The sequence below is a fragment of the Plasmodium sp. gorilla clade G2 genome, assembly GCF_900097015.1.
Source record: "Plasmodium sp. gorilla clade G2 genome assembly, chromosome: 13".
Classification (NCBI taxonomy): domain Eukaryota; phylum Apicomplexa; class Aconoidasida; order Haemosporida; family Plasmodiidae; genus Plasmodium; species Plasmodium adleri (nom. inval.).
Window position 1 is genome coordinate 1,036,924 of NC_041705.1, and position 26,351 is coordinate 1,063,274.

At 18.5% G+C, this 26,351-nt stretch overlaps 8 protein-coding genes across 8 annotated transcripts; 5 read left to right on the forward strand and 3 right to left on the reverse strand.

Moving 5' to 3' along the window:
• Positions 1–521: 521 nt before the first annotated feature.
• PADL01_1326000 (conserved Plasmodium protein, unknown function) lies at positions 522–3,415 on the reverse strand (the record flags this gene model as incomplete). Its single annotated transcript, XM_028683808.1, has 16 exons — positions 522–553; positions 767–792; positions 888–928; positions 1,038–1,101; positions 1,252–1,268; positions 1,351–1,385; positions 1,479–1,544; positions 1,623–1,670; positions 1,805–1,826; positions 1,952–2,057; positions 2,209–2,274; positions 2,388–2,430; positions 2,559–2,612; positions 2,745–2,853; positions 2,991–3,058; positions 3,178–3,415. 16 exons carry the CDS (start codon positions 3,413–3,415, stop codon positions 522–524), a joined length of 1,035 nt encoding a protein of 344 aa, XP_028539949.1.
• A 1,530-nt stretch (positions 3,416–4,945) lies between these two features.
• Positions 4,946–5,671, forward strand: PADL01_1326100 (ribonuclease P protein subunit RPR2, putative; the record flags this gene model as incomplete). The annotated part of the gene is made up of 1 exon (XM_028683809.1): positions 4,946–5,671. One exon carries the CDS (start codon positions 4,946–4,948, stop codon positions 5,669–5,671), a length of 726 nt encoding a protein of 241 aa, XP_028539950.1.
• A 1,807-nt stretch (positions 5,672–7,478) lies between these two features.
• PADL01_1326200 (conserved Plasmodium protein, unknown function) lies at positions 7,479–12,722 on the forward strand (the record flags this gene model as incomplete). Its single annotated transcript, XM_028683810.1, has 1 exon — positions 7,479–12,722. The coding sequence occupies one exon, from the start codon at positions 7,479–7,481 to the stop codon at positions 12,720–12,722; it is 5,244 nt and encodes a 1,747-aa protein (XP_028539951.1).
• Positions 12,723–14,163: 1,441 nt separating this feature from the next.
• Positions 14,164–15,066, reverse strand: PADL01_1326300 (conserved Plasmodium protein, unknown function; the record flags this gene model as incomplete). Its single annotated transcript, XM_028683811.1, has 1 exon — positions 14,164–15,066. The coding sequence occupies one exon, from the start codon at positions 15,064–15,066 to the stop codon at positions 14,164–14,166; it is 903 nt and encodes a 300-aa protein (XP_028539952.1).
• A 1,489-nt stretch (positions 15,067–16,555) lies between these two features.
• On the forward strand, positions 16,556–19,409 carry PADL01_1326400 (conserved Plasmodium protein, unknown function; the record flags this gene model as incomplete). Its single annotated transcript, XM_028683812.1, has 3 exons — positions 16,556–17,116; positions 17,216–17,993; positions 18,166–19,409. 3 exons carry the CDS (start codon positions 16,556–16,558, stop codon positions 19,407–19,409), a joined length of 2,583 nt encoding a protein of 860 aa, XP_028539953.1.
• A 1,372-nt stretch (positions 19,410–20,781) lies between these two features.
• On the forward strand, positions 20,782–21,396 carry PADL01_1326500 (nicotinate mononucleotide adenylyltransferase; the record flags this gene model as incomplete). Its single annotated transcript, XM_028683813.1, has 1 exon — positions 20,782–21,396. One exon carries the CDS (start codon positions 20,782–20,784, stop codon positions 21,394–21,396), a length of 615 nt encoding a protein of 204 aa, XP_028539954.1.
• Positions 21,397–21,839: 443 nt separating this feature from the next.
• Positions 21,840–22,655, reverse strand: PADL01_1326600 (regulator of nonsense transcripts 3B, putative; the record flags this gene model as incomplete). The annotated part of the gene is made up of 1 exon (XM_028683815.1): positions 21,840–22,655. The coding sequence occupies one exon, from the start codon at positions 22,653–22,655 to the stop codon at positions 21,840–21,842; it is 816 nt and encodes a 271-aa protein (XP_028539955.1).
• Positions 22,656–24,009: 1,354 nt separating this feature from the next.
• On the forward strand, positions 24,010–25,683 carry PADL01_1326700 (ribose-phosphate pyrophosphokinase, putative; the record flags this gene model as incomplete). The annotated part of the gene is made up of 1 exon (XM_028683816.1): positions 24,010–25,683. The coding sequence occupies one exon, from the start codon at positions 24,010–24,012 to the stop codon at positions 25,681–25,683; it is 1,674 nt and encodes a 557-aa protein (XP_028539956.1).
• Positions 25,684–26,351: the final 668 nt, after the last annotated feature.

Here is a 26,351-nt window from a genome sequence, read left to right on the forward strand (position 1 = left end):
TATATAAAATACCACGTCGTTCTTTTTGTTATACATTCTTTAATAAACAGTCCAAAAAAAAAAAAAAAAAAAAAAAAAAAAAAAAAGAAAGAAAATAATATAAGTTATATAATATAATATATATGTAAAAATATATACAAAATATTTTTTATTATATTTTCTTATATATTATCAATATATATACATATATATATTATTTATATTGAATTTTTTAATATGACGATTTATTTTTATTTTATAGTACGGTTAATATTATATGAGTGGAATTTTATTTAAAAATATATATATTTAAATATTAATGTTATTTTATCCTTTATTTTAATAATTTATTTTTTTTTTGGGATCTATGTTGTTATTTTTTAAAATATTTGTATACATATAATGCATATATAACAAAGTTAAAAAGAGTAATAAAACAAAAATGAAATAAAATAAAATTAAATTAAGAAAAAAAAAAAAAAATACAAATGGGTATATATTATATTAAATAATTTCCTTTGTGTATTTTATTTTATTTCTTCTCATCTTAAAGGTCCTTCATAATCCATGAAAGCTTTTTTAAAAAACAAAAAATATATATATATATAATATATATATATATATAGGAATATATATTTTGCCATATGATAAATTATATATCAACATTTAGTTATTAAAAAAAAAGAAAAAATAAGAACACATATATTATATACAACCATAAGGCCATGAAACATTAAATATTCCATATATTATATATAATAATATATTTTTTGTAGTGTGGCATTACTTATTCTTTTCTTTGGATCCTTTGAACTACAAATATTGTAAATAAAACATAACAATATATAATATTTTTAATATTATAACATATATATATATATATATATTTTTTTATTATTATTATTTACTTTTTATAATTTTTTCCAAAGAGGAATCCTTCATGAGAAACCTAATGAGTTTATAATATTTTTCATAGTATATTAAATATAAATATAGAAACATCAGAAAATTATATTTTTATATAATCCTTTATATATTAAAAAGTTTTAAAGACTCACATATTTAGGAAACCCTTTACAAAACCATGCATAATTCCTGAAACTTTTGGAAGCCCCTTTTATACTTTAAAAAAAAAAAAAATTAATAATATAGAAATTAGTTTAATATATATATATATAATTATCTATATATCTTTTTTGTGATATTGTTTATATTTTATTTTATTATTATTATTTTTTATTTTGATGTGATAAGAAAATAATTATTTCCAACCCATTAGAGGTAGACATCTACACATGAAACACAAACATAAAAAATTGTATAAAATAAGTATACCCATATATATATATATATATATTATTGATTCATTACGGTAAAATAATCGCAATCTACTTCTTTGCATTTCTCTGAATAATATAAAGGAAAAAAATATATAAATAAATACTTATGTTATATATATATATATATATATATATTTGAGTAAATGGTATAAATATTACTATATATATCATCCAAGTTTAAAACTGTTTCCATTTCATATATAATTTCATCCTTCTCACAAACTCCTTGAAGATGTCAATAAATTTAACACAATATAAATATAAACCTATTTGTATTTTATTTATTTTAATTTTTTTTTATACCTTGTATATTTGGAAACACTTCAAAATTAGAAGGAATATTCCCATTTACTGATATAAAATATAAAGAAATTATTGATGGTATATATATATATATATATATATATATTTTACAATTATGCAAATATAGGAAAATATAAAGATTAAATAAATTATTCATAGTCATCTTTTATAATTTTTTTTACTGTAAAACATTTTAATATAAATCTGAATAAATATAAAAAGAAGAAAAAAATCATTTATTTTTTCACATATATATATATATAATATTGTTATATATTCTGATATTTATTATTTTATTTTATGATTATGATTTATATATTTTTAATTACCTTGGAATTGTTTTGAATAGTTGCATTCTTATATGATAGAGAAGCACATAATGTATAACCATCGTTATTAAATATTACATAAACACAATTTTTCATATTGTTACATCTGATAGATCAAAAAAGGAAGAGTCACATAATTAAGACAAGGAAGTACCATAAATAATAGACATATGTATATATATACATATATATATATATATATATATATATATATATATTTATTTATTTATTTGTCTGTTCGTTCATTTTTTTATTACTCATATTCTGCTTCGTTTATGTCTACATATGTTTTTTTGACTAGCGGTTCTTCACAAGTAGCATTTCTATAAAATGTTAACATTATATAAAAAATTATATTATTTAAAAATATACACATTTTAATATATATATATATATATATATATATATATATATTCTTTATGATGTTGTATTATACATGTTGTTAACATGAAGATATGTTTCCTTATTTAACGTTTCTCCTAGTAAACAAATTAAAAAGAAAATGAACAAATGATATAATACTAAAATTTAATTTTGTTATTAAAATTTATATATTCTTTTTTCTCTTTTCAGAAAAATAAATAAATAAATATATAAATATATAAACCTTGAAATTCGACATTCCAAGTATAATCATCTCCTCTTTTTGCTTTTACTTTGTCTACATTAAAAAATATATAATATAAAATTACAAGAACATATAGTCTTTTTTTTTTTTTTTTTTTTAATATTTCATAATATATATATTATTTCATTTTGAAGAGGTTAAAAAAAATATATTATTTTTTAATACATGATGGAAAATGTTCCAAGTTACTAGATACACAAGTATATTTTATAAGAAGTTTATGGAAATCAGTTATTAAGGATAATATTTTGAAGGTTTCATTATTTACTTTTATCTTTAAAAAGAAAAAAATGAAATTAAAAGAAATTCTTTCTTTTTTAATACTACACATAAATATAAATATATAAATAAATAAATAAATATATATATATATATATATATATATATATACATATTTATCATTTAATATACATCACATTTTTTTTTCCCTTCACATATCATTTGAATAACTGGTAATGTGTGGGGGGCATCAAACGAATCTACAAAAATTTAATTGGACAATTATAATATATTTTTATATATATATACTTATACATTATATGTGATAATATTTTACGTTGTATTATATTATAATTTTTAATAAAATAAGCTTAATAACTTTTTTTTATAAAAAGTTTATCAAGGGTTGGATTTCCATAACTAGCATCAAAAATATGAATTGATTTTTCATCTTCACAACTTAATGTCACTATTTCATTTAAATCTGAAGTTATTATTTTTATATCTCCATTTTTTATTTCTTCTTTTTTTTTTAAACAACTTACAATTATTATATAATAACTGAAGGTAATAATTAAAACAAACAAATTTATAACCCTAAAATAATCCATTTTCATACACAAAAATAAATAGATAAAAAAAAAATAATCAAATAATTATAGGCACAATAGGAAAGGTTCAGTCAAAGTATAAAAATATTTAATTTATATACATTATGTTGGCAATCAAAGAATTATTTATTTCTTATTTCTTTTTTTTTTTTAATTCTCCCAATTAAATATATATATATTATACTATCAGGTTACTTATATAATTGTGCAACTACTTATATTGAAAAATGTGTAAATACACAAATGTTTATATAAAAAAAAAGAAAAACATAATATATATATATATATGTATCATTTAAGAAATTATAGAACCTTTATCAACATTGCCCGTATATAAATATATTTAAAAAAAATAGACAGTTTTTATATGTTTCTATAAATTTTTTAAAGAAAAAATACAAATAATCTTTATCTTTCTTTATATATTTAAGTACAGTTTTTTTTCTTTTTTTAGCTATTTCCTATTCATATCTCTTAAAAAATATAAAGAACAATTTTCAACAAGATCAGAACTAACAACATAAGGATAAACCAAACAGAATAAAAAAAAAAAAAAAAAAAAAAAAAAGCTTTTGAAATTTTATGAAGTATACTTTATTTCATTCATATTATATATATATATGTTATTGCATTTATGAAATATTATATAATAATTTACCCAATAATGGACTTTAAATAATTTTCAGGAGAAATTATATAACTCCAAAATTGTATGGAGACATTTTAATTAATTAATTGTTTTTTTTGTTTTTTTTTTTTTTATTATTCCTACATGTATTTATTTATTTATTTAATTTTAATTTAATATTCATAAAAATATATTCAACAAAATTTTTCCTATAATTCTGATATATGTATATATATATATTTTAAAACTCTCTAATTTTATTTTATCACTTCTTGAAGGTATTAAACCAAAATGAAAGTATAATATTAAAATGTACTTATAAAAAAAAATTGAAACCTGATCAAATTAAATCCGTTGTAAGGAAATATTATATAATATATATATATATATATATATATATATATATAAGTATATATAATATATATGGTAATATAGAGAAAATAAAAAGCAAAAAAAAACAAAAATTAATAAATAAATAATAATAATTCATTGAATTAAAATATTGCATGTTATATACAATACATTCAATTTATTAATATAGATGTTTTTTTTTTTTTTTTTTTTGTTTTACATAAATAATGAAATAGATTGATTACAAAATTATAGAAATATAATATATATTATAAGAAAATAAATGACTAATAAATGACTAATAAATGACTAATAAATGACTAATAAATGACTAATAAATGACTAATAAATGACTAATAAATGACTAATAAATGACTAATAAATGACTAATAAATGACTAATAAATGACTAATAAATGACTAATAAATGACTAATAAATGAATAATAAATGAATGAATAAATAAATAGGGAAATATATATATATATATATAATTATGTTAATTCTTTTTTTTTTCCCCAACATGATATTGTACATTTAATTATAATTAAAACAAAAGATGAGTAACATTAACAGTGAAACATGGAACAACACTGATAAATTAAAACGAAAATTAAGTGACATATATGATACTGAGAATGATAAAAATGATGAATTAAAAAATACATCTAAAGTTTTAAAAAATAATCCAATAGAAGAATGTAATACTGGCAAAGGAAATAATGATACTTGTAATACTTTTTATGAAGAACATATGAATAATAATGAAGCGAAAAACTATGTAGTACAAAATTTTGATGGAATTGAAAAGTCTGAAAACAAAGAACCATGCATGAATGAATCAAATCAAAAAAAGAAAAGGAAAAAGCATAATAAAAAAAAAAATAATAATATGGAAATGGGAAAGCCATTAAAACAAATGGTTAGAATAAATTATTTATTACAAGCATCCTTTTTAATGAATAACATGAATCCCAATATATCTAGGGAATATATTAAAACAATGAGAAGACTATCTAACAAGTTTTTAATAAAATATGATAGAAAATTTAAAAAGCTATTTTGTAAAAAGTGTAATTCAGTTCTTATTCCAAGTGAAACATGTGATGTTTTTGTAAATCCATTAAATTTACAAAAAAAACATAAGCAAATAAATAATAATTATGATATTAAGGAACTCATAGAAGAATCAACAAATACTAATAATATGAAACCAAGAGATGAATATTTAGTTTCATATAAATGTAAACATTGTCAACATTATACCAAGCTTGTATATGAATAGAATTTAAATACTTGTCAAAATAAACAAAATTAATTCCAAAAATGGATGTATACATAAATAAATAAATGTGTAATATATATGTGTTTATAATAAAATATATATAATACAGTTCCTTAGAAAATTAAACAAAATAAAAATTATATGTGAAAATGCAGAATGAATATTATTATACATATTATATTCCCTCTTTATTCTTTGCACACACCATATTTATAGAAATTATGAAATCTTTAACAATTTAAAATAAGAAATTAAAAAAAAAAAATGATAACATCAAAATTAATAAATATGTATTTATTTTTGTAAAATGAAATGTAAAAATAAAAATGTATATTTATACATGAAAAGTAAAATATAAAAATACAAAGACTGTATCTTTTGATCACAAAATGCTTATTTAAAATAAAGAAATAAAATTTTACTTTTTTTTTCTTTTTTTTTCTTTTTTTTTCTTTTTTTTTTTAAACGATAAATTCTTTTATACTCAATACTTTTATTTTAAACAAAGAATATAAAAAAATGCTTATTAATTTATAGAAGATATGAGTATATATTTTTTTTTTTTTTTTTTTTTTATTACAAAGTCATGTAAAAATACATTTTAATATTATGAAGCTAGTACTCCATTAAGTAGTACACAGAAAAAAAAAAAAAAATAAATAAAATAATAAAATACCATGTGTACATATATTATAATACACATTTAAATAATTTTTTAACATTTGAGCTATATTTTTTTTTTATGTAGGAATCACGCAAAATTATTTTTTTCATATTATGCTACATAAGTTTTCCATTTAATATTTTCATTTTATATTTTATTTTTATTTTTTATATACACATTTTAATAAAAAAAACTACGAAATTTACATATTATATAAAAATGTAGAGGGATTTAAAATTACAAAAAATGCTTAAAATAAAATAAAAATAAGGCTTTTTCCCTATATATATAATATATATAATTATTTTTTTTTTTTTTAAATAAACAAAATAATAATGAATTATATATAAATTTTTCCACAAAAAAATGATGACTTTGTCATATAAAAAAAAATGTTATAATATACAAAGCTAGCCATATAATTTTTTTTTTTTTTTTTTTTTTTTTTTTACAACAGTGCAAAAAAGCCTTAATGTTCCTATATAGTGCAATTATATTTTATTTCTATTTATATAAGTATATTTTTTTTTTTTCCACATATTTTAAACATTTCCATTACTATATCTCATTTTAATATTTTTTTTTTTTTTTTTTTTTTTTTTTTTATCAATTCATCCATAAGACTTTTTTCAAATATACATAAAACATTATAGCTTATATATATATATATATAGATATATATTTCCTTTAATAGCTACAATTAAAATAAAAAAAAAAAAAAAAAAAAAAAAATATATATAATTCATGAACTTTAAAATAACTTTTTTTTTTTTTTTTTTTTTTCTTATTTTTTCCTTCTTTTTTTTTAAATTTTACACAAAATATTATATTCCATAAGGAGCATGCTTTAATTATTTTCCTTATTTTTATTTTCCACACATTTTTTATACATAAAAATTTGATGTTTTTTTTTTTTTTTTCTTTATATATATATAATATATATATATATATAAATATACATACATATTATATTACACACACATTTATAAAAATTATTCTTTCATTCTTATATTCATATTCATGTTTATTTTCGTAGCTTATATAAAATAATTATTTAAAAAATATATATATAATAAATAAAAAAAATTATATAGATGTTCTAATGAAATAAAAAAAAAAAAAAAAAAAAAAAATTTGAAAGTAATGGGTGTTAAAGATAATATAAATGCGGATCTATCAGACGATTCGAAAAAAGAAAGACAAGGACTTGAATTAACAGAAGAACGAGTTCTTGATGAAAATGTGAATAAAATTGATATACAAGAAAAAAAAGAAAATGAAGAAATAAATAAAGGAGATATAAATAATGATAATGAAGAAATTAAGAATTCATATATTAAGGAAAATTTAGATCCATTAAATGATAATAAAGGTAATTCCAATGCTAATTTGAACGGATTAATAACTAAAGAACATATCGTTTCATCGATTTCACTATCTGAGGAGTTCAATATTTCGAAATTGAATTCAGATAACAAAAATTTAGAAAATACCTTAATTAGAGAGGACAAAGAAAATAATTTGAATAATGAAAATACTCATGTTATTATTGATAAAGAAAAAAATGATGTAGATGTTCCATATAATGAAAGTAAAACTCTGGAAAGTTTTTCTTTAAATGTTAACTCTAAATTCCCTATTTCCCAAAAAAAGAATAAAAACACAGCTATAAATGATGCTCCATTATATATTGAAGTTAAGGGACTTTTGGAAGTTCTAAATGCTCAAGATTTTGCAAAAAAAGTAAATAGGAAAAATGCAGATTTAAATGTAAAAGCTCAAAATGCATTAATTAAGAAACGTTCTTATAGTGTTCCAAATAAAGCAGTTGCAAAAAATATTCCAAAGGATAATCATAATATGAATTTGAAGAAGCAGAATTATAAAAGTGTATCTCTTCAAAAAAATTCAGTATTAAATAAATTAGCAAGCACACAAAAAAAACCTTCCATATTTACTAAACCTTTATCAAATCCTCCAAAAACATTAAACAAAATTCCTTATAGCAAAAATGATGTTATAAGAAAACCATTGGAAATGAATAAAGGTGGAAAGGGTACTTTTAGATATTTAGAAAAAAAAATACCTAGCATAGAAGATTCACAAAAAATAAATTCAAAAGAAATTATTAGATCTAATATTGCATCTTTTAAAGAAAGTCCCATAGAAGAAAAAGGAAAAAATATGGCAACAAAGATGGAGAAACATTCTCTCAAATTTTCTCCTAAAGTTATACCTTTGTTAATGAAGGAGAAAAGCATGAAACATAAAGCACCTCCTAAAGGCACTATAAAACATACGCTAGAATATTTAAAAAGAGCAGCAGAATCAAGAATGAAAGAAAATGAATTATATAAATCAAAAAAGGATAGTACACTTAGTTCAAGTGAAATTAGAAAAAATTCTGTACCAACACGAAAAATTGAAACAAAACCAAAACTACCATCAAAATTTAACCCTTTAAAAAAAGAGTCCGTTAAAAAGACAAAAACAAATTTAGATGCAAAAAAAGTTTTCGTGAAAAAGCCAACAACTAAAATTGTACAACAAATGAAAACTAAAGAAAAAGAGAAGAAAAAAAAAATACCAACTAAATTTATGGACCTTAAAAAAGAAAAAATATCTTCCAAAGATATAGAACAGAAGAATAATTTAAAAAAAAAAGAAAGCAAAGAATTTAATAAATCTAAGATAGAAGGAATTAAACAACTACAAAAGAAGAGGGAAGAAATGAATAAAGAAAAGAAAATGATGAGTATAAATGATAAGATTATAGAAGAAAATATGGTAAACAAAGAGGAATTTACAATTGATAATGTAGAGCCTGAAACTGAAAGGGAGAAGACAATAGAAGACAAAAATGAATCTGAACTCGAAAAATATGAGAAAAAATTATATGCTTTAACTGAAAGCGAAACAGAAAAAGAAGACGAGAAATTATTTGAAATAAAAAAATTGGAGAAGGAAAAAAATATAGATGATAAAGAAAATTTTGAATATAAAAAAGACAAAAATGATGAAAATTATGAAAATGGTGAAAATAATGAAATTAATGAAAATAATAATAATAATGTTGAGAAGGATTCATTCAATGAAATAAATAAAGCAGAAGATGAAAAACAAAAAGAAGAAGAAGAAGAAATTATATTGAAAGATGTTGGAAATATAAATAAAGAAAGCGAGTTGAATGCTTCAAGAATATCTGAAGTAGAAAAAGAAGAAGAGAATGTAGATGTCCAAATAGAACAAGACAAATTAAATGATTCAAAAAATGAACAACAAGAAGTAAATATTACCGAAAAACTAGAAGGGGAAAAAGACGAAAATAAAATAGACGAAGTAGTGTTATTGAATAAAATACATAATGAAGAAAATATTTGCGAAAATAAGGAACAAGAAGAATTAATTCAATTAATAAAAGAGAAAACAATGGTAGATGATATAATAAAAGATGATACTATTACAGATGATATAGTAAAAGAAGAAATGAAAATAAATGAAATAGAGAAGGAAGAAAATCAAATTGATAAAGTAGAGAAAGAAGAAATAAATAAAGATAATATAGCAAAAGAGGAAAAGACATTAGAAAAAGAAAAAAAAGACGAAATAAATATAGATAATATCACAAAGAATGAACGAATTATAGAAAACAAAAAGAAAGAGTCCAAAATAAAATTAGGAGAAATGAAAAAGAAAAAAATAGATACAAAGAAAAATGTAGATATGAAAATGGATAAAAAAACAATAAAAAAAGATGATAATACAAAACCTGCATTAAACATAAAACAAAATATCAAACTTCCATTAGGTCCAAAACAAAATGCTAAATCTACATTAAACTCAAAACAAGGTGTAAAATCTTCATTAAGTTCAAAACCAGGTGCAAAATCAGTTGTAGGTATAAAATCGAAGACAACCATGAAAAGTAGTGCAACAACTTTAAAATCGAAAACATTTGTTAATGGATCTTTAAAAGAAAGAAAGAATTTAAAAAATGATGTAAAAACAGGAGAATTAGCAAAAGGAGGCAATAGTACTAATATGAATAAAAATATTCCTCAAAAGAAAAGCTTATTATTTATGAAAAAGGCAACTATAGGTATAAAAAAAAATTCGGTTAGTAAAAGTGGTGTAAAAGAAGCAGAGGGAGAAAAAAAAAAATTAGGAAAAATACAAAAAGAATCGTCTCTCCACAATGATAATAATAATAATAATAATAATAATATTAAAGATACGAATGAAAATAAAATTGATATGGATAATATGAATGATATGGACAATATGACTAATCTGGATAATATGACTAATATGGATAATATGAATGATATGGATAATATGACTAATATGGATAACATGAATGATATGGATAACATGAATGATATAGATAACATGAATGATATAGATAACATGAATGATATGGATAACATGAATGATATAGATAACATGAATGATACTAATAATGATTATAATAATAATGATCAGTTTAATGTAGATGAGAAAAAAGATATAGAAGAAGATATACAAACAGATATACAAGAAGATATTAAAAAAGATGTAGAAGAAGAGGATTCTCTTGAAAAACCCCTTTCCAAAAAAGGACCTTCCACATTTTCTAAAACTTCTGTACCTGCTTTAAATAAAAAAAAGAAAAAAACCTTGAGTAAGTTTAAAACGGTCGATGTTAATGGAATAAAATTAAACAAGAATAAAACAATAGCTTCATTAAATTCTGTAAACACTAAGAACACAATGATACAAGAAAAAATAAAAAAGAAGAAGATGGAAGTAAAGGAAAATGGCTTAAATAATAAGAAATCATTAAGTTCTAGATTATTAAAATTAAGTACAAAATCAAACACTTCTTCTATAAAAAAAATTAGTTCGCTAGGTGATAAGGATAATAATAAAACAAAAAAATCAGTTTTAGGAAAAAGCGGAACCATAATATCTAAAGGAGTTTTAGAAAAAAATAAAGGAACAAATAATAGACCATTAAAAGAAGCAAAATCATTTAAGAAATTAAAATCTAAAAGTATTAAGAAAACAATTTTGAATGATAATAATTTAAAAGATGAAGAGAAATCGGTTAAGAAAATTGAAACATCTCAAAATATAACAAAGAAAATAAAAACTATACCTTCCCAAATGAAATTTGAAAAGAAAATGAGAAAATTAAAATCAGAAATTTTACACAAGGTAACAGGAAATATAAGTAAGATTAAAGATAAAAAAACAGTTAAAAAAAATAAAGAAATGTATTATGATGATATGATGGGAAATATGCAAAATAATAATAATAATAATAAATATGATAATGATAATAATAATAATCATAATAATTATAATAATAATAATTATAATTATGATGGTTATGAAGGTGTTGTTAATAGAGCAAATGTAGGGTTATCAGAAAGATCTTTTAGTAAAATCAGAACATTAAAAGGAAAAAAAAATGATTATATAACCCCAAGAATAGGTGCTAATATTAAGCCTAATATTATGAATGTGAAATCTAATGTATCAAATTCAGGATCTTCAGATAAAGGATCATCACGTTCATTAACAACCCCACCATCAACATCTTCTAAAAAAAGCAAACAAAATAAAAGCAGAATGGACGATTTAAGTATTGAGGAGAATATGAAAGAGAAATTAATAAATCTAAATATTCAGAAACAGTATAGTGGTTTACATATGAAAGAAATAGAGGAACAAAATATTCCTGAATTAAATATTCCACAACTTTCATCTATTCATAATAGAGATGATATACATAAGAATGATGAAGAAAGAAGATATAGAAGTGTTGGAAATATTGGAATAACTAATTTGAATGAATTATCTGCAGTATTTGATTTTAGCAGTAACAACAACATTAAAGGGGTTACTCGTGAGTCTTTAAGAAATTTGTCACTTCAAATGAAAATGGAATCATCTAATGAATATAATATAACAAAAGTAGAACAAACTTCAGATGTTAATACATTATATAACCAAAGTACAATGATAAGAAAAGAAATGGAAACAAAAGAAAATCCTTCTAGTTGGTTTTTTGGAAATTGTTGTACTGCAAATAACAATGAGTATTTCTATGAAAGACAAGAACCAGTTGTGCATGGTTCAAGTTCCTTATTTAATGTGAATAACAAATTTATTCCATATAACCCTAATTCTGATATGTTACACATTTCTAATAATACTATAAAATTATCGAACATATATGAATCCGATGTATTTTCCAATAGCATGCAAAATAATCTTATATTGAATAATCAAAAGAGCTCAGGACAAAATATGAATAAGACTATGCTAAATAATAGTTCTTTGCGATTACAAAAAAAAAGACAATCTTGTAGTGCAACAACGAATTATTGTAATTGCATATGAAGAATAAGATGAAGGATCTCCTTCAAAAAAAAAAAAAAAAAAAAAAAAAAAAAAAAAAAAAATACATATATATATATATATATATATATATAACATAAATAAAATAAAATAAATTATAATAATTAAAAACAATAATTAAATATATATTTATATTTATATCTATATAATTAAATAAATTTATATTAGTAAAAAAATAAAAATGTGGTATACATATTTATTTATAATGTTTAATATGTATACCTATATTATTATATCCTTATTTATTTTGATAATTATTTCTTTGAATTAATATTACTTCATATAATAATATATTAAATGATTTATCAATATTGCATGATATAAAATGAATATTTTTTTCTATAATATATATATATATATATATATATATATATATATATATATAATAACATGGTAAGTTTATTTATATGTGAAGAGAATATCGTTTCTCTTTATCTTACCAAATATATTACATTTTTCATAGTTATTTAATATATATATATATAATACATACATTAGGGTGTATTTATGATAAGCCCATAGACATACAAAAAAAATAAATATATAAAAGAATAATAGAATAAATATTATACATACCTAGATAATATAATATATATATATATATATATATATGTGTACTACGTATTTTTTCTTATATCATAAAAAATGAATTTATATTTATCAGTTTTGCGAATTATTTTTCATATAGATGATAAAACAAATTTATTGATAGTAATTTCTGATATTTTTTACATTATACATTTTATTTTTTTTTTTGTTATCTTTTATTATTTTTATTATTTTTTTTGATTACATGTGATGTGTACCTAATTGTGTACACCACAGCTCAAAATTATTATTTTCTAATTTTTCAGATATAATATAAATATAGAGGAATAATTTTAATCCCTTGAATCACAAAAAAAAAAAAAAAAAAAAAAAAAAATTAAGTGTATCCGAAATAAAATTTGGTTATATATATATATATGATTTATCAGATTTAATTAAATATATTTGTTTTTATAATTATATATAAAATAAATATAAAACATTCTCTACATCATATATATATATATATATATATATTTGTGAAAAACAAAAAATATTTCATAATAAATATCATAATATTTATTTTTAGACTTTAAATAGGAAAACATTTTTTCCTTATTATTTTTTTTTTATATATAAAATAACAAAATTTTATACTTAGAACATTTTTTCTTTTATGATTTTATATATTTAAAATATAAAGTTAACAAGAATGAAATAAATTTAAAATATATTCTCCAACTTTATTGAGGGTTATGGTTATGAGCACTGTAAAGGAAACACATGATACTTTCATAATAAAAAAAAAAAAAATAATAATAAATAAAAAATAAAGAAGGATTAATATATTATACTAAATTAGATTGTGTTAAAAAATATGCATCTTATTTTTTCATTAATTATTTGCATATTTATTTTGGTCATTGAATACATTTAAATATTTTTTTAAATCGTCATTTACATTATAGAGGTGCTTAATGTGTTTTCTATATAAATCTATTTGTATTTTAAATAAAGAAGATATATTATTTTCCTGTGTAAATGGTAATTTAAATTTAATTTGATCTTTATCAATAACAGTATTTTTTAATTCTTTGGGCACAGACATTGTCTGAATTAATTTATGATTTTTTTGTATTAACATTTTATTATTTGTTAATAAATTATGTGTATAAAAAATAAAATTATTTATTACGTTTTGTTGCATTTTAATAATATTTAATGAATTATTATAATTGGAAATTAATAATTTTATAAGTTCTTCAAGATTGCTTCCATTATGATTTTGTTTGATTGCTGGTATATCAAGATAGTTTATGTTTAATGTATTATTAAACATACCAAAATTATTAACTTTATCACATTCCATAATATTTTTTGCATATATAAATAAGTTTAATTCATTTTTATTTAAAACATTCATAATATTTACAATTTCATTATCATTTAATATATTGTCCTTTTTATTCTTATGACTGTATTTTTCTTTTTCTTTTTCTTTTTGTATTTGTATTTGTTCTTCTTCCTCTTTTATTTTTAATTCATTTTGTTTCTTTAATTCCATATACTCCATAATACACTTGCTGGCATATATTATATTATCACTATTGTAGGTTACATTTTTTGTAGTTTCAACAATTTCTTTGTATTCATTTTTTATTGTACTTAATAAATTTAATTCTTTCAAAAGACAATAATTTTTAACTAAATCGTTGGCTATTTTTCTTTTATTCTCTTTTTCGACATCTTCACATTGTATATCTTCATTTATAAGTACATTCATATCATTTTGGTTCATCTTATATGATATTTATTTATTTATTCATTTTTTTTTTTTTTTTTTTTTTTTTATAAGAAAAAAAATAATTATGCATTTATATGCATATTTTATGCAAACAATTTTTTATCTGTATTTTTACTACATATATGGTATATATTATGTACAATAAATCTTAATTCATATCTTTACATTTAAAGCTGTAATATATTTTTTTTCTAATAAAATATGCTACATTCATATGTAAGGAAATATTCTCTTTTATTTCTCCATACATATAAAATATATATATATATATATATGTTTATCAATTTTTTATTTTAATATATATTACAATGAGATCCTTGCTTTCATTCCATTTTGATATAATGCATTTATGTTATTAATACAATAAATTATTTAAAGTAAAAATGAATATATATATAATATATATTATATATATATAAAAAAAAATAAATATCAATGAAAAATATGATAAAATAGTTCAGCATGCAACACATGAAAATTTATTATACACATATAATTTTTTTTATATTTATTATAAATATATATATATATATATATATATATAATATTAAAATAAAACGAAATAAATCTTATTAATTCATATTAATAAGAAATTAAATTTTAACTTGAATTACTAATTTTCCCATATCTTATTATATATATATATATATAATTAATATGTATTTTAAAGATGTCATGTTTTATATATTTTTTTTCTTTTTAAATTTGTCATACATTTTTTTTTTTTTTTTTTTTTTTTTTTTTTCCGTGTCTGATATTATTATCGATTTTATATAAATAAAAACAACTGCTTTAATATATCAGATTATATCGTACCTTTTTTAAAAAGAAAAAATATATTCATTTGTAACCATTCATATTTTAAAATAAAAATGGTTGTGATATATATATTTAGTAATATATTTTTTTTTTTTTTTTTTGTATCGAGTTATATGCACTGTGATAGTTTTTCATTAGAATTTTAAAATATTAAGAATTTACATTGTTTCATAAATGTTGTTATTTCTTTATTTTTTGGTTCCGTTTTTTTTTTTTTTTTTTTTTTTTTCCATGAATAATTATTATTAATATATTTTGAAGAAAATATGTAAAAATAGTTTGTTTGAATATATAAACATATATATATATATTTTTATTTTTTTTGTTACACTTAATATATGTATTATATTACACATCTTTAGTTTTCAATTTGTATTTGTAAATCATAGTTTATTATATATATTGTTTAAATTATAAAAATGTCTAGATATGATATGTGTATGTATATATTTGATAAATAACGTAAAGGAAAAAAAAAAGAAAAATCTTTATTTTTTCAACATTGAAGATATATATTGCAACCTTGTTTTATTTAATTTTTTTTTTTTTTTAATTAATAGAATCTTTATAATATATATATATATATATATATATATATATATATATATATATATTTATATATTTATTTATTTATTTATTATTTTTTTTTTTTTTTTTGGTTACAATGGCTTGTTGTTCGAGAAACATAATAAAAACAGTTAACGCAAAGAGAAGAAGCAATATTATGAGTGAACAAAAAAATGACTATGGTAAAGATGACATGAATGAATTAATTACCATATGTGATAATAAGGTATCTGTTGTAAATATATTAAAAAAAGGTAATGAACAAATGACAAAAATAAAAGGAAAAAATGAGAATTATAGGAAATCCATTCCTCCTAAATCGAATATATTAAAATATTACGAAGCTAATTTTTTAAAAGACAAAAAAAATAAAAATAATAATAACAGTACTTTAATAGAGAACGAGAACAAGAACAAAAAAAAAATTAATAAATCAGATGAACAAGATAATAATAATGATGAATTAAATTCGAAAGAAGTTTTTTCAAAGCTAAAAACAAAAGAAAAATTGCAAGTATTAGATGAAGTGGAAAAACAACTTCAAGAATTTATGAAAGATGAAAAATTCAATATGTACAATGATATCATATTTCTTAATATATATTCCTTAACGCATAAACGAATATATTCCATATTAAATAAAAAAAACAATAAAGAGGTAACATCAAATAGTAGAAATATATACATATATATATATATATATACATATATTTTTTTTTTTTTTTTTATATTTATATTTATTTACCCCACTTTTTAGGAATACTATAGCTGTAATGAAATTTTAGAAATGATATTAAAAGGAGATCTACATAAAAATTGTCTCATAAAAAGAAAATCTGATTCGCAATATTTTACTTTAAAAGAAAAAATAAGTGAAATTCATTTTTTAAAATATCTTGAGTTACAATATTATTTGAAAAAACAAAAAAAGGAGTATCATATGAAATCCAAAATAGAAAATAATTATGATAAAGAAAATACATTATATTTAAAATTTAGTGAATCTTTATTAGGAGATAAAGTAAAGTCTATAAGAAATTTTCTCATATCTCCTTATGATAAAGATATGGTAGAAGTTATATTAATTCCAAAGCATAAAAATTTTGATAAATTTTCTGGATATCATAAAATTGTTTCCAATTTATTTATAACTAAATATATTTCTGTATATTTTTATCATATTATAGAAAAAAAAATACAAAAATATAATTTAATAAAAAAGAATGGTCCTATTTATATAAAAATGAAATTAAAAACAAATTATCCATTAGCCATCCAAACCATTTTTAGATATATATTCGATAAAACATTTAAATTACATGATTTAGATTTTAAACTTTTAGTTACAGTATATATTGAATGTATACATTTTAAAATTTTTAGTATAATAAATGATATAACAAATGCAATTAGTGAAAAGGCAAACTTTAATAATATAATACAAGTGTTAAATATGTCTTCTACTTTTAAAGAAACACCTATTTTCAATGATTTTGCACGTATTATTTCGGATTCTGCATTTTATCTATTTGCTAGTAAACAAATAAATAAATAAATATATATATATATATATATATACAATATTATTTATATTTATGACAATATAAGTATATACATATATATCACACACATGTATTATATATATATGTGAACTCATTTTGTGATATTTTATTTTTATATTTTTATTTATTTATTATTTTTTTTTAGACGATTATCATTATTTATTACATGTAGAAATATACAGCTTTCTTCTAAGTCTTGATAATATAATGATAAACGAAATGCGAATTTTTACGGAATCCATAAAATTCATTATTGTAAATAATTGTCATATGAAAGAACAGAAAAATATTTTTGAAAACATTCGATTCAACTTATTAAATAATGAACATATCTATGAAATACAACAGTATATTAAAAATTGTTTTAAAGACATTATGCATAATAAATATGATAGAAGTAATTTTATCTGCATGCGATATAATAAACCAAAAGAAAAAAACGAATGTGATAATATCACAAATCAATCTGACAATAATTTAAATGAAGTTAATGAAAATAAATTAGTAGCATCTGATAATAAAGGAAAGCCAAATATAAAAAAATGTAATTTATCATTTTTAAAAGAAATAAAAAAATTAAATAAAGTTTATAAAAATATAAATAATGAATCTTTTGAACCTCCAAATTGGAATAATACAGAAAAAAAAGAAATCTCCAATAAGAAACTTACTGAATGTATGAATAATATTTATAATATATTATTTGATAATTTATTTACAAAAATATTAAATAAAGAAATAAAACATAGATATAATATTTGGAATGAAAATAAAGATTTCGAATGTGTTAATAATTTTATAAATGAAAATTATTCTACTCAATTAATAAAAAGAAAAAGTAAAGAACAAAATTATGCATTTACATATGGAGATGAAAGACTAATAAATGAATGTAAATTATTTTTTGAAATTATAAAATGTAAAAACAGTAACTTATCCATTGGTATCATATTAAAATCAAATGAATTATATAATTATAAACAACAACAACATTATAGTAAAATATCAAATATATTGACAGAACAAAATGACCACTTAGTTATATATTTTGACTTTTTTGTAAATGATTTTTATGTATGTAATATAAATTATAAAAATTCAACATTAATAAATAAAACAAAATTAAATATATATGCACATGAAAATAAAATAAAAGATAAAGATATGATTGAATATAGCATAAGTATTATTAATCACACTCTTAATTTAGATATAAAAATTCTACCTAATAATATTCATTTCAATTATTCTTTATCAATTTTAAAACCAAAAACTCTTTTAGGAGATATAATTAAAAAACCATTTATTAATATTAAACCCTTTTTTATGCTTAAAGATTCTTATGATTCTATATGTATACCTTGTATCAAATTTAAAAAAAAATTTTAATTTTTCCAAATATTCACAAAATGGGATATACATAAAAATATATATATATATATATATATATATAATAATAATAATATTATATATATATATATAGTATTATTTTCATTTTTATTTATTTATTTTTTTTTTTTATTTGTGTTCCTTCTTTTTTAATTCTTTCGTTATATATATTCCTATTATATATATAATATATATATATACATATATATATATATATATTATAACCACAATATTGCTTGATTGTTAATTTTTATTATTTATCATGATAGATTGATCATTTTTCAATTTTCAGTGAAAAAATCATTTGTTTTGCATTATTCATTATATGTATGCATAAATATATATATATTATATATTTATTTATGTATATATGATATACATTTATTTTTATTTATATTTTTTTTTTTTTTTTATTATTTGGATTTTACTTTTCAATTTTTCAATTAATTATACACACATGTATATATTATTATATATATATATATATAATAATATATATATATTTTTTTTTTACCCTAATTTATATGAATGACTGTTTTTTTTTTATCCCTTTCAATATATATAAGAATCTTTGTGTTAATTATTTTAATATAAAATAAAACTATATAAATATCTATATCTATATATATATATATATATATTTTTTTATAATTTTTTTCATTAATATATTTATTTTTTAAATAATGTTTTTTAATTTTAATATAAAATTATAACCTTTTTTTTTTTTTTTTTTTTTTTTTTTGAAGGGGGGTGTAATATTTAAAGTTTTTTTTTTTTTTTTTTTTTTTTTATTATTATAAATCCCTAATTTTTAATTCATTTTTGTACACCTTCATAAATGTTAATATTTTATAATGATAAAAACTTTTATAACATAAAAGATAATTTCTATGAAAAGACCCTTCATCCTTCCTATAACCAAGATCACATATTTTATAAAAATTAAAAAGGAAAAAAAGAAAGATAGAGAAGGAAGGAATGTTATATTTTTTTTCTTTTTTTTTTTTGGAAAATTTTTTAAACAATATTAAAGAAATATTATAAAATACTTATAATTTATTTTACATAACATATATTCTATTGGACACTTGTTTTAATTTTTGTATACGAAAAAAAAAATAAATAATAATAAATAAAATAAAATAATATTACAGAATCAAATGAAAGAATTAAATCATTTATAAAAAAAAAAAAAAAAAAAAAACAATGCATTTAATATTATGTGAATTATAAATATTGTACAACCAATGAAAAAAGAAAAAAAAATTAAATATATAGAAATAAGAAATTTTTTTTTTTTTTATATAGGAAAATAAGAAAATCATCTAATTCATAATATATTTATATTTATTATTTTTGTGGTCCCTTTAAAATGCATAAGAATATATGTATATATGGAGGGTCCTTTGATCCAATTACATATGCTCACGAAATGGTTCTTGATAAAATTAGTAATTTAAACTGGATTCATGAAATATGGGTAGTTATATGTAGATGTAGAAATGATAAAAGCTTAACAGAATTTCATCACAGACATAACATGTTTACTATAATAATAAATAACTCATCTAAAATAATAAAAAGCAAAATATTTTTAAAAGATCTTGAATCTCATAGTGAAATGACTCCAACTTATCATTTATTAAAAACTCAAAAAGAATTACATCCTAATTACAATTTTTACTTTGGTCTTGGATCAGATTTATTATGTGATATATTTTCATGGGATGAAGGTGAAAAACTAGTGTTAGAAAATTCATTTATAATTATTGAAAGAGGTCACTTTAAAATAGATGAAAATCTATTAAAGAAATTTCCAAAATATTATTTAATTAACATACCCAAATTATCTTTTATTAATTTTATTTCATCAAGTGAAGCTAGGAAATTTTTAACCAAAGAAAATGATATAAACGATATAAAAAAATATATTCATCCCCTTACTATTGATTATATTCTAAAGTATAAGTTATATGATTTTAATTAGGCATAATTACCCTTCTTCTACTTGTATTATGCACATATTTAATTATACATATATGTGTATTATTTTAATCATACATTTTTAAGAACATTAACCAAATGCAAATATATATATATATATATATATATATATATATATATATATATATTTATATGATTTATTTATTTCTTCTTTATTAGGTAATTTGAAAAAAAAAATAAAATTTTAAATGTATATCCTTTCAATTTTTAATTTTTAAGTATATATGTAAATATTATCATTATTTTTCTTTTCTTTTTGATTTTTTATTGTTATTTATTTTATTTTTTTTTTTTTTTTTGTTTATAATTTAAAAAATTATTTAAACTAAATATGACTTTTGAAGTTTTTTTTTTTTAATAATAATAATTAGTAATAATGAATTTATATATATATATATATATTTCCCCACCCCGTTATATCCATTATTATTTTTTTTTCTTACTTCTTAATTCTATAACAATAGGTGATAATATAGCACCATTTTCGGTCTGTACATTAATAAGTTCAGAATAATCTATGTCCTTTTTAATTCGTTGAACAGGATTATTCATTTCTTCACAACATTTTAAAAAGTATTCATCTGATTCTAATGTGTTATTTCTACTATCAGGTTTATTTTTTTTTATTAATGTTTGATTTGGTGCTAGTGATACAAGAGATTTATATTTTACTCCATTTAAATCATAAAAAAATTTTCCATTTTGAGTTTTTATAAACTCATCTGTTTTCATATCATCTTTAAAAGATAAATACATACGTGAATAGATTATATCATTGGGAGAATCTTTTGATACACTTCCATTTACAAAATAATAATAATCTAATTCATCTTTTATATTATTTGAAAATGAATCAAAAAAGTTTTCTTCAGTTAATGTTGGAGGTAATTTTCTTATAATGATTTTTTTTTTTTTAACATTTATACTTGCTTGTTCTAATAAAGGTACTAATACATCTTTTTTTTTTTCTGATGAATATTGTTTATGTGATTTTTCATCATACCTAAAATACGACGTAGAATATTTATCATAATACTTATTCCTTGAATTATAATACATTTTACTTTTTATCGTTTTTTCATTTTCTTCATAATGTTTGATATCATATTTTCTATGATTCTTATCTTCATAATGTTTAGATTCTTCTTCTTTTTTCTTCGTTTCATTAGTGTCTTTTTTATTGTCTTCTTTAGAATCAACTTTTCTTAATAATATTTTATATGGTCTTTTACTTGTGGACATTTTTTTTTTTTTTTTTTTCTTGTTATTATATGAATTTCACATGTATTATTATTTAAAAAAAAATAATAAAATACATCAAATTTAAATTATATATATTATATATATAATAACATCTTTATGTTTGTTAAAACTTTAATATGAACCTTATATAATATATTAATAATAACTTAAAAAAAAAAAAAAAAAATTTTCATTTCACCTATTTACATTATACAACACAAAAGATTGATGAATAAAAAAAATTATAATAATTTATTTTCATATTATAATATATGCATTGTTTATGGCAATTATAATATGAAAATAATTTTATTATAAAACATTATATTTCCAAAAAATTTTAATCAAATCTACAAAAACACAAATAATTCAATTTTTAATTCTTTTATATGTTATATTTGAAATAAACATATGAAAAATGTGAAATACTTTAAAAAAGTACTTCAGAATAAAAATTAAAAAAAAAAAAAAAAATACATCAATATAAAAAAAATACATTAAATAAAGAAAAAAAAAAAAAAAAGAAAAGAACCCCTACATACATATATTGTTCGTGTATTTAAGTATATTCATATTTTTATATTTTATAAAAATATAAATTTATAAAAGTTATAAAATTATTCTAACAATTAATCATTTAATTTTTAACGAACATGATTATTATTTTATGTATTTTAAAATTAAAACGTAAGCAAAAAAAATATATATATATATATATAATATATATAATATATTAATACATATGTTATATATATATGGCATATACATTATAGTCCTATTTAAATTATATTAAATGTTGGGCTTTATAAATTATACCTAATTGATTACTTCAAAATTACAAATATAATATGTATACAAATAATTAAAATTAAATACTTATGTAAGTATACAAAATAGTATGGGTTATATAATAATTATATTTAAAAAAAAATTTTAATGCATAAAAATCTACATAAAAAAAAAATATATATAAAATAAAATTTACATTTTTTTTTTTACTATGTAAAATGAAAAAATATATATATCTTGAATTAAACAAATTAAACCATTTTAATAACATATAGATATTATTAAATAGTATTCAGAAATAAAAAGTAAAAAAATAATATAATAAAATATATATTGATTTAATTTAAAATAAATTTAAGATTATATTTTATTGTTATTTTTTTCTTTTTTGGATTTTTCCTTTTTTTTTTTTTTTTTTTTGTGTTTTAAGAATCTTTATGTATACATATTATAATATTTATAAGCTAATTCTAAATTAAAAAAATATATATAATATCTAATAATAATATTTTATATCTAATAATAATATTTTATATCTAATAATAATATTTTATATCTTATAATAATGATTTACAAATTTTACAATTGCTCAAGGAAGTTGTATGAGCACACAGAGAAATTAAAATATTTTATAACAAAAAATCAATTAGTAAATACATATCAAAATAAGTTTCAGAAAAGTATCTATTTTGTTTACAAAAATGGAAATAATGGGGGTTTTAATGAAAATACTGTATTTTTAAATAACGATAATAAACATTATAATGATAGAAAAAGTAGCTTTAGAATGCACTCCATTGTGTTTGCAAACGTGTTAGGTTTAGCAGTTCATGCAAAGAAAGATGAAGATTACGAAAATATAAATTTTATAAATAATGAGCTATTAACTGATTCAACTGTAAATATAAATGAAAATGTAATAAAAAAAAATGAATTTAGTTTTATAGGTAAAAATAAATTATTCGGTAATTCAAATGATAATAATACCAAACAAACAGATAATGCCTTAAAAGGAAATAATAAGAATGGTTCAAAAAATGATAAATATGAATATTATCAAGAATTAAGTGAATATAGCAATATGCAAATATTTTCTAGTAATAGTCACCATGAATTGGCAAATGAAATATGTTCCAATTTAGGTATAGGTTTAGGTAGAGCGTATGTTGGAAAATTTAGTGATGGAGAAATAGCTCTTCAAATAATGGACGAGGTTAGAGGAAGAGACATTTATATAATTCATTCAACTCCAGCAGGAGGAAAAGATGTCCACTCGCGTTTAATGGAATTATTTTTATTTATATCAACCTTAAGAAGATCATCTGCCAAAAAGGTAACAGCAGTTATACCATATTTAAATTACTCAAGACAAACCAAACATTTAGATGACCATAATTATGTTCATTCCCTAGGAGCCCCAGAAATAGCTATTTTGTTACAAGCTTGCGGTGTTGATTCAATAATTTCTGTTGATTTACACAATGCAAGGATTGAAGGGTTTTCTACAGGAAAAAAATTTCAACCTCCACTTATGAACATTAATCCTCAATCATTGGCTGTTGAATATTTTAAAAAAAAAAAACTTCGAAGTCCAGTCGTTGTATCTATTGACAACGAAGGTGCTGAAAGAACAAAAGAATTCTGGATTCGAATGAATAAGAACTCCATGAATGCAGGTTTTACTACTCTTGTTTCGAGTAATTATAATGAAATTAATAGTAGAGAAGGTTATCCAGTTAATGATTCATACGAATTAAATGATTTCAAAAATAATAATATGAATTTATATAATCAGGATAACAAAAAAAATAATACTAATGCTTTAAATAATTCTAAAATTGTAGATAAAAAAGAAAATGATATGTTTGATAAAGAAAAATTTACCATAGTTGGAGATATTAAGGGATGTGATTGTATTTTAGTAGATGATATTATTGATACAGGAGAAAAATCTCAAAAAGTTGCTGCTATTTTAAAAAATGCAGGAGCTCGTAAAATATATTTATATGCCACTCATGCCATATTATCTGATGGTTGCATTGAAAAAATTAATAATTCATGTATAGATGAAGTTGTAACTACAAATACTATACACATTCCAAGTAATATATGTTGTGAAAAATTGCATATTTTGTCAGTTGCAAAATTAGTAGCTGAAGGAATTAAAAGAGCTCATAATGAACAATCACTAAATGCATTAGAAGATTTTTCTGATGGACAAATAGAAATGAAAGTATAGTATATAATTTTTTTTTTTTTTTTTAATTCTTTTTCCTTTGATTTACAAGAGTAGTATATTTGTTTTAATTATATAAATATAAATATATATATATTATAATGAAACATAAGAAAAAAAAAAAAAACATATCTATATTTATATATATATATATTTCCAGGAAACATTTTCTTCAAAAGTATTTATGAATTATTATTATAAATGAAATTTTTAGCCTATCACATAATGTTTATAGATTTATTTTATATTGTAATGTTCAAAGAATATAAAATAGAAATATATAAATATTTATTTCTATTGAATTGTTAAAATAAAATTTTATGCTTTTAATATAAAGACACGTTTATATTTTATTTTTAAATACTAAAAATAAAAATTATATTAACAATTATTTACATATTTAACTTTAACGTTTATTTATTTTATTTATGTATTTTTTATAATGATATATAAAATTAATGGAGATAATACAGAAAATTTAAAATATATATTTTTTAAATGTTTTCATGTTTCATATTATAACATTTCATATGCATTATTATATATATATATATATATTTTTTTTTTGTCTTAATTTTTTTTTTTTAAAGATAGTGAAACTTGAACTTTCAATAACATTACGAAATTTGTAATTATTTTGAAGAATTATTTATTTTTAATCCAAATTTATT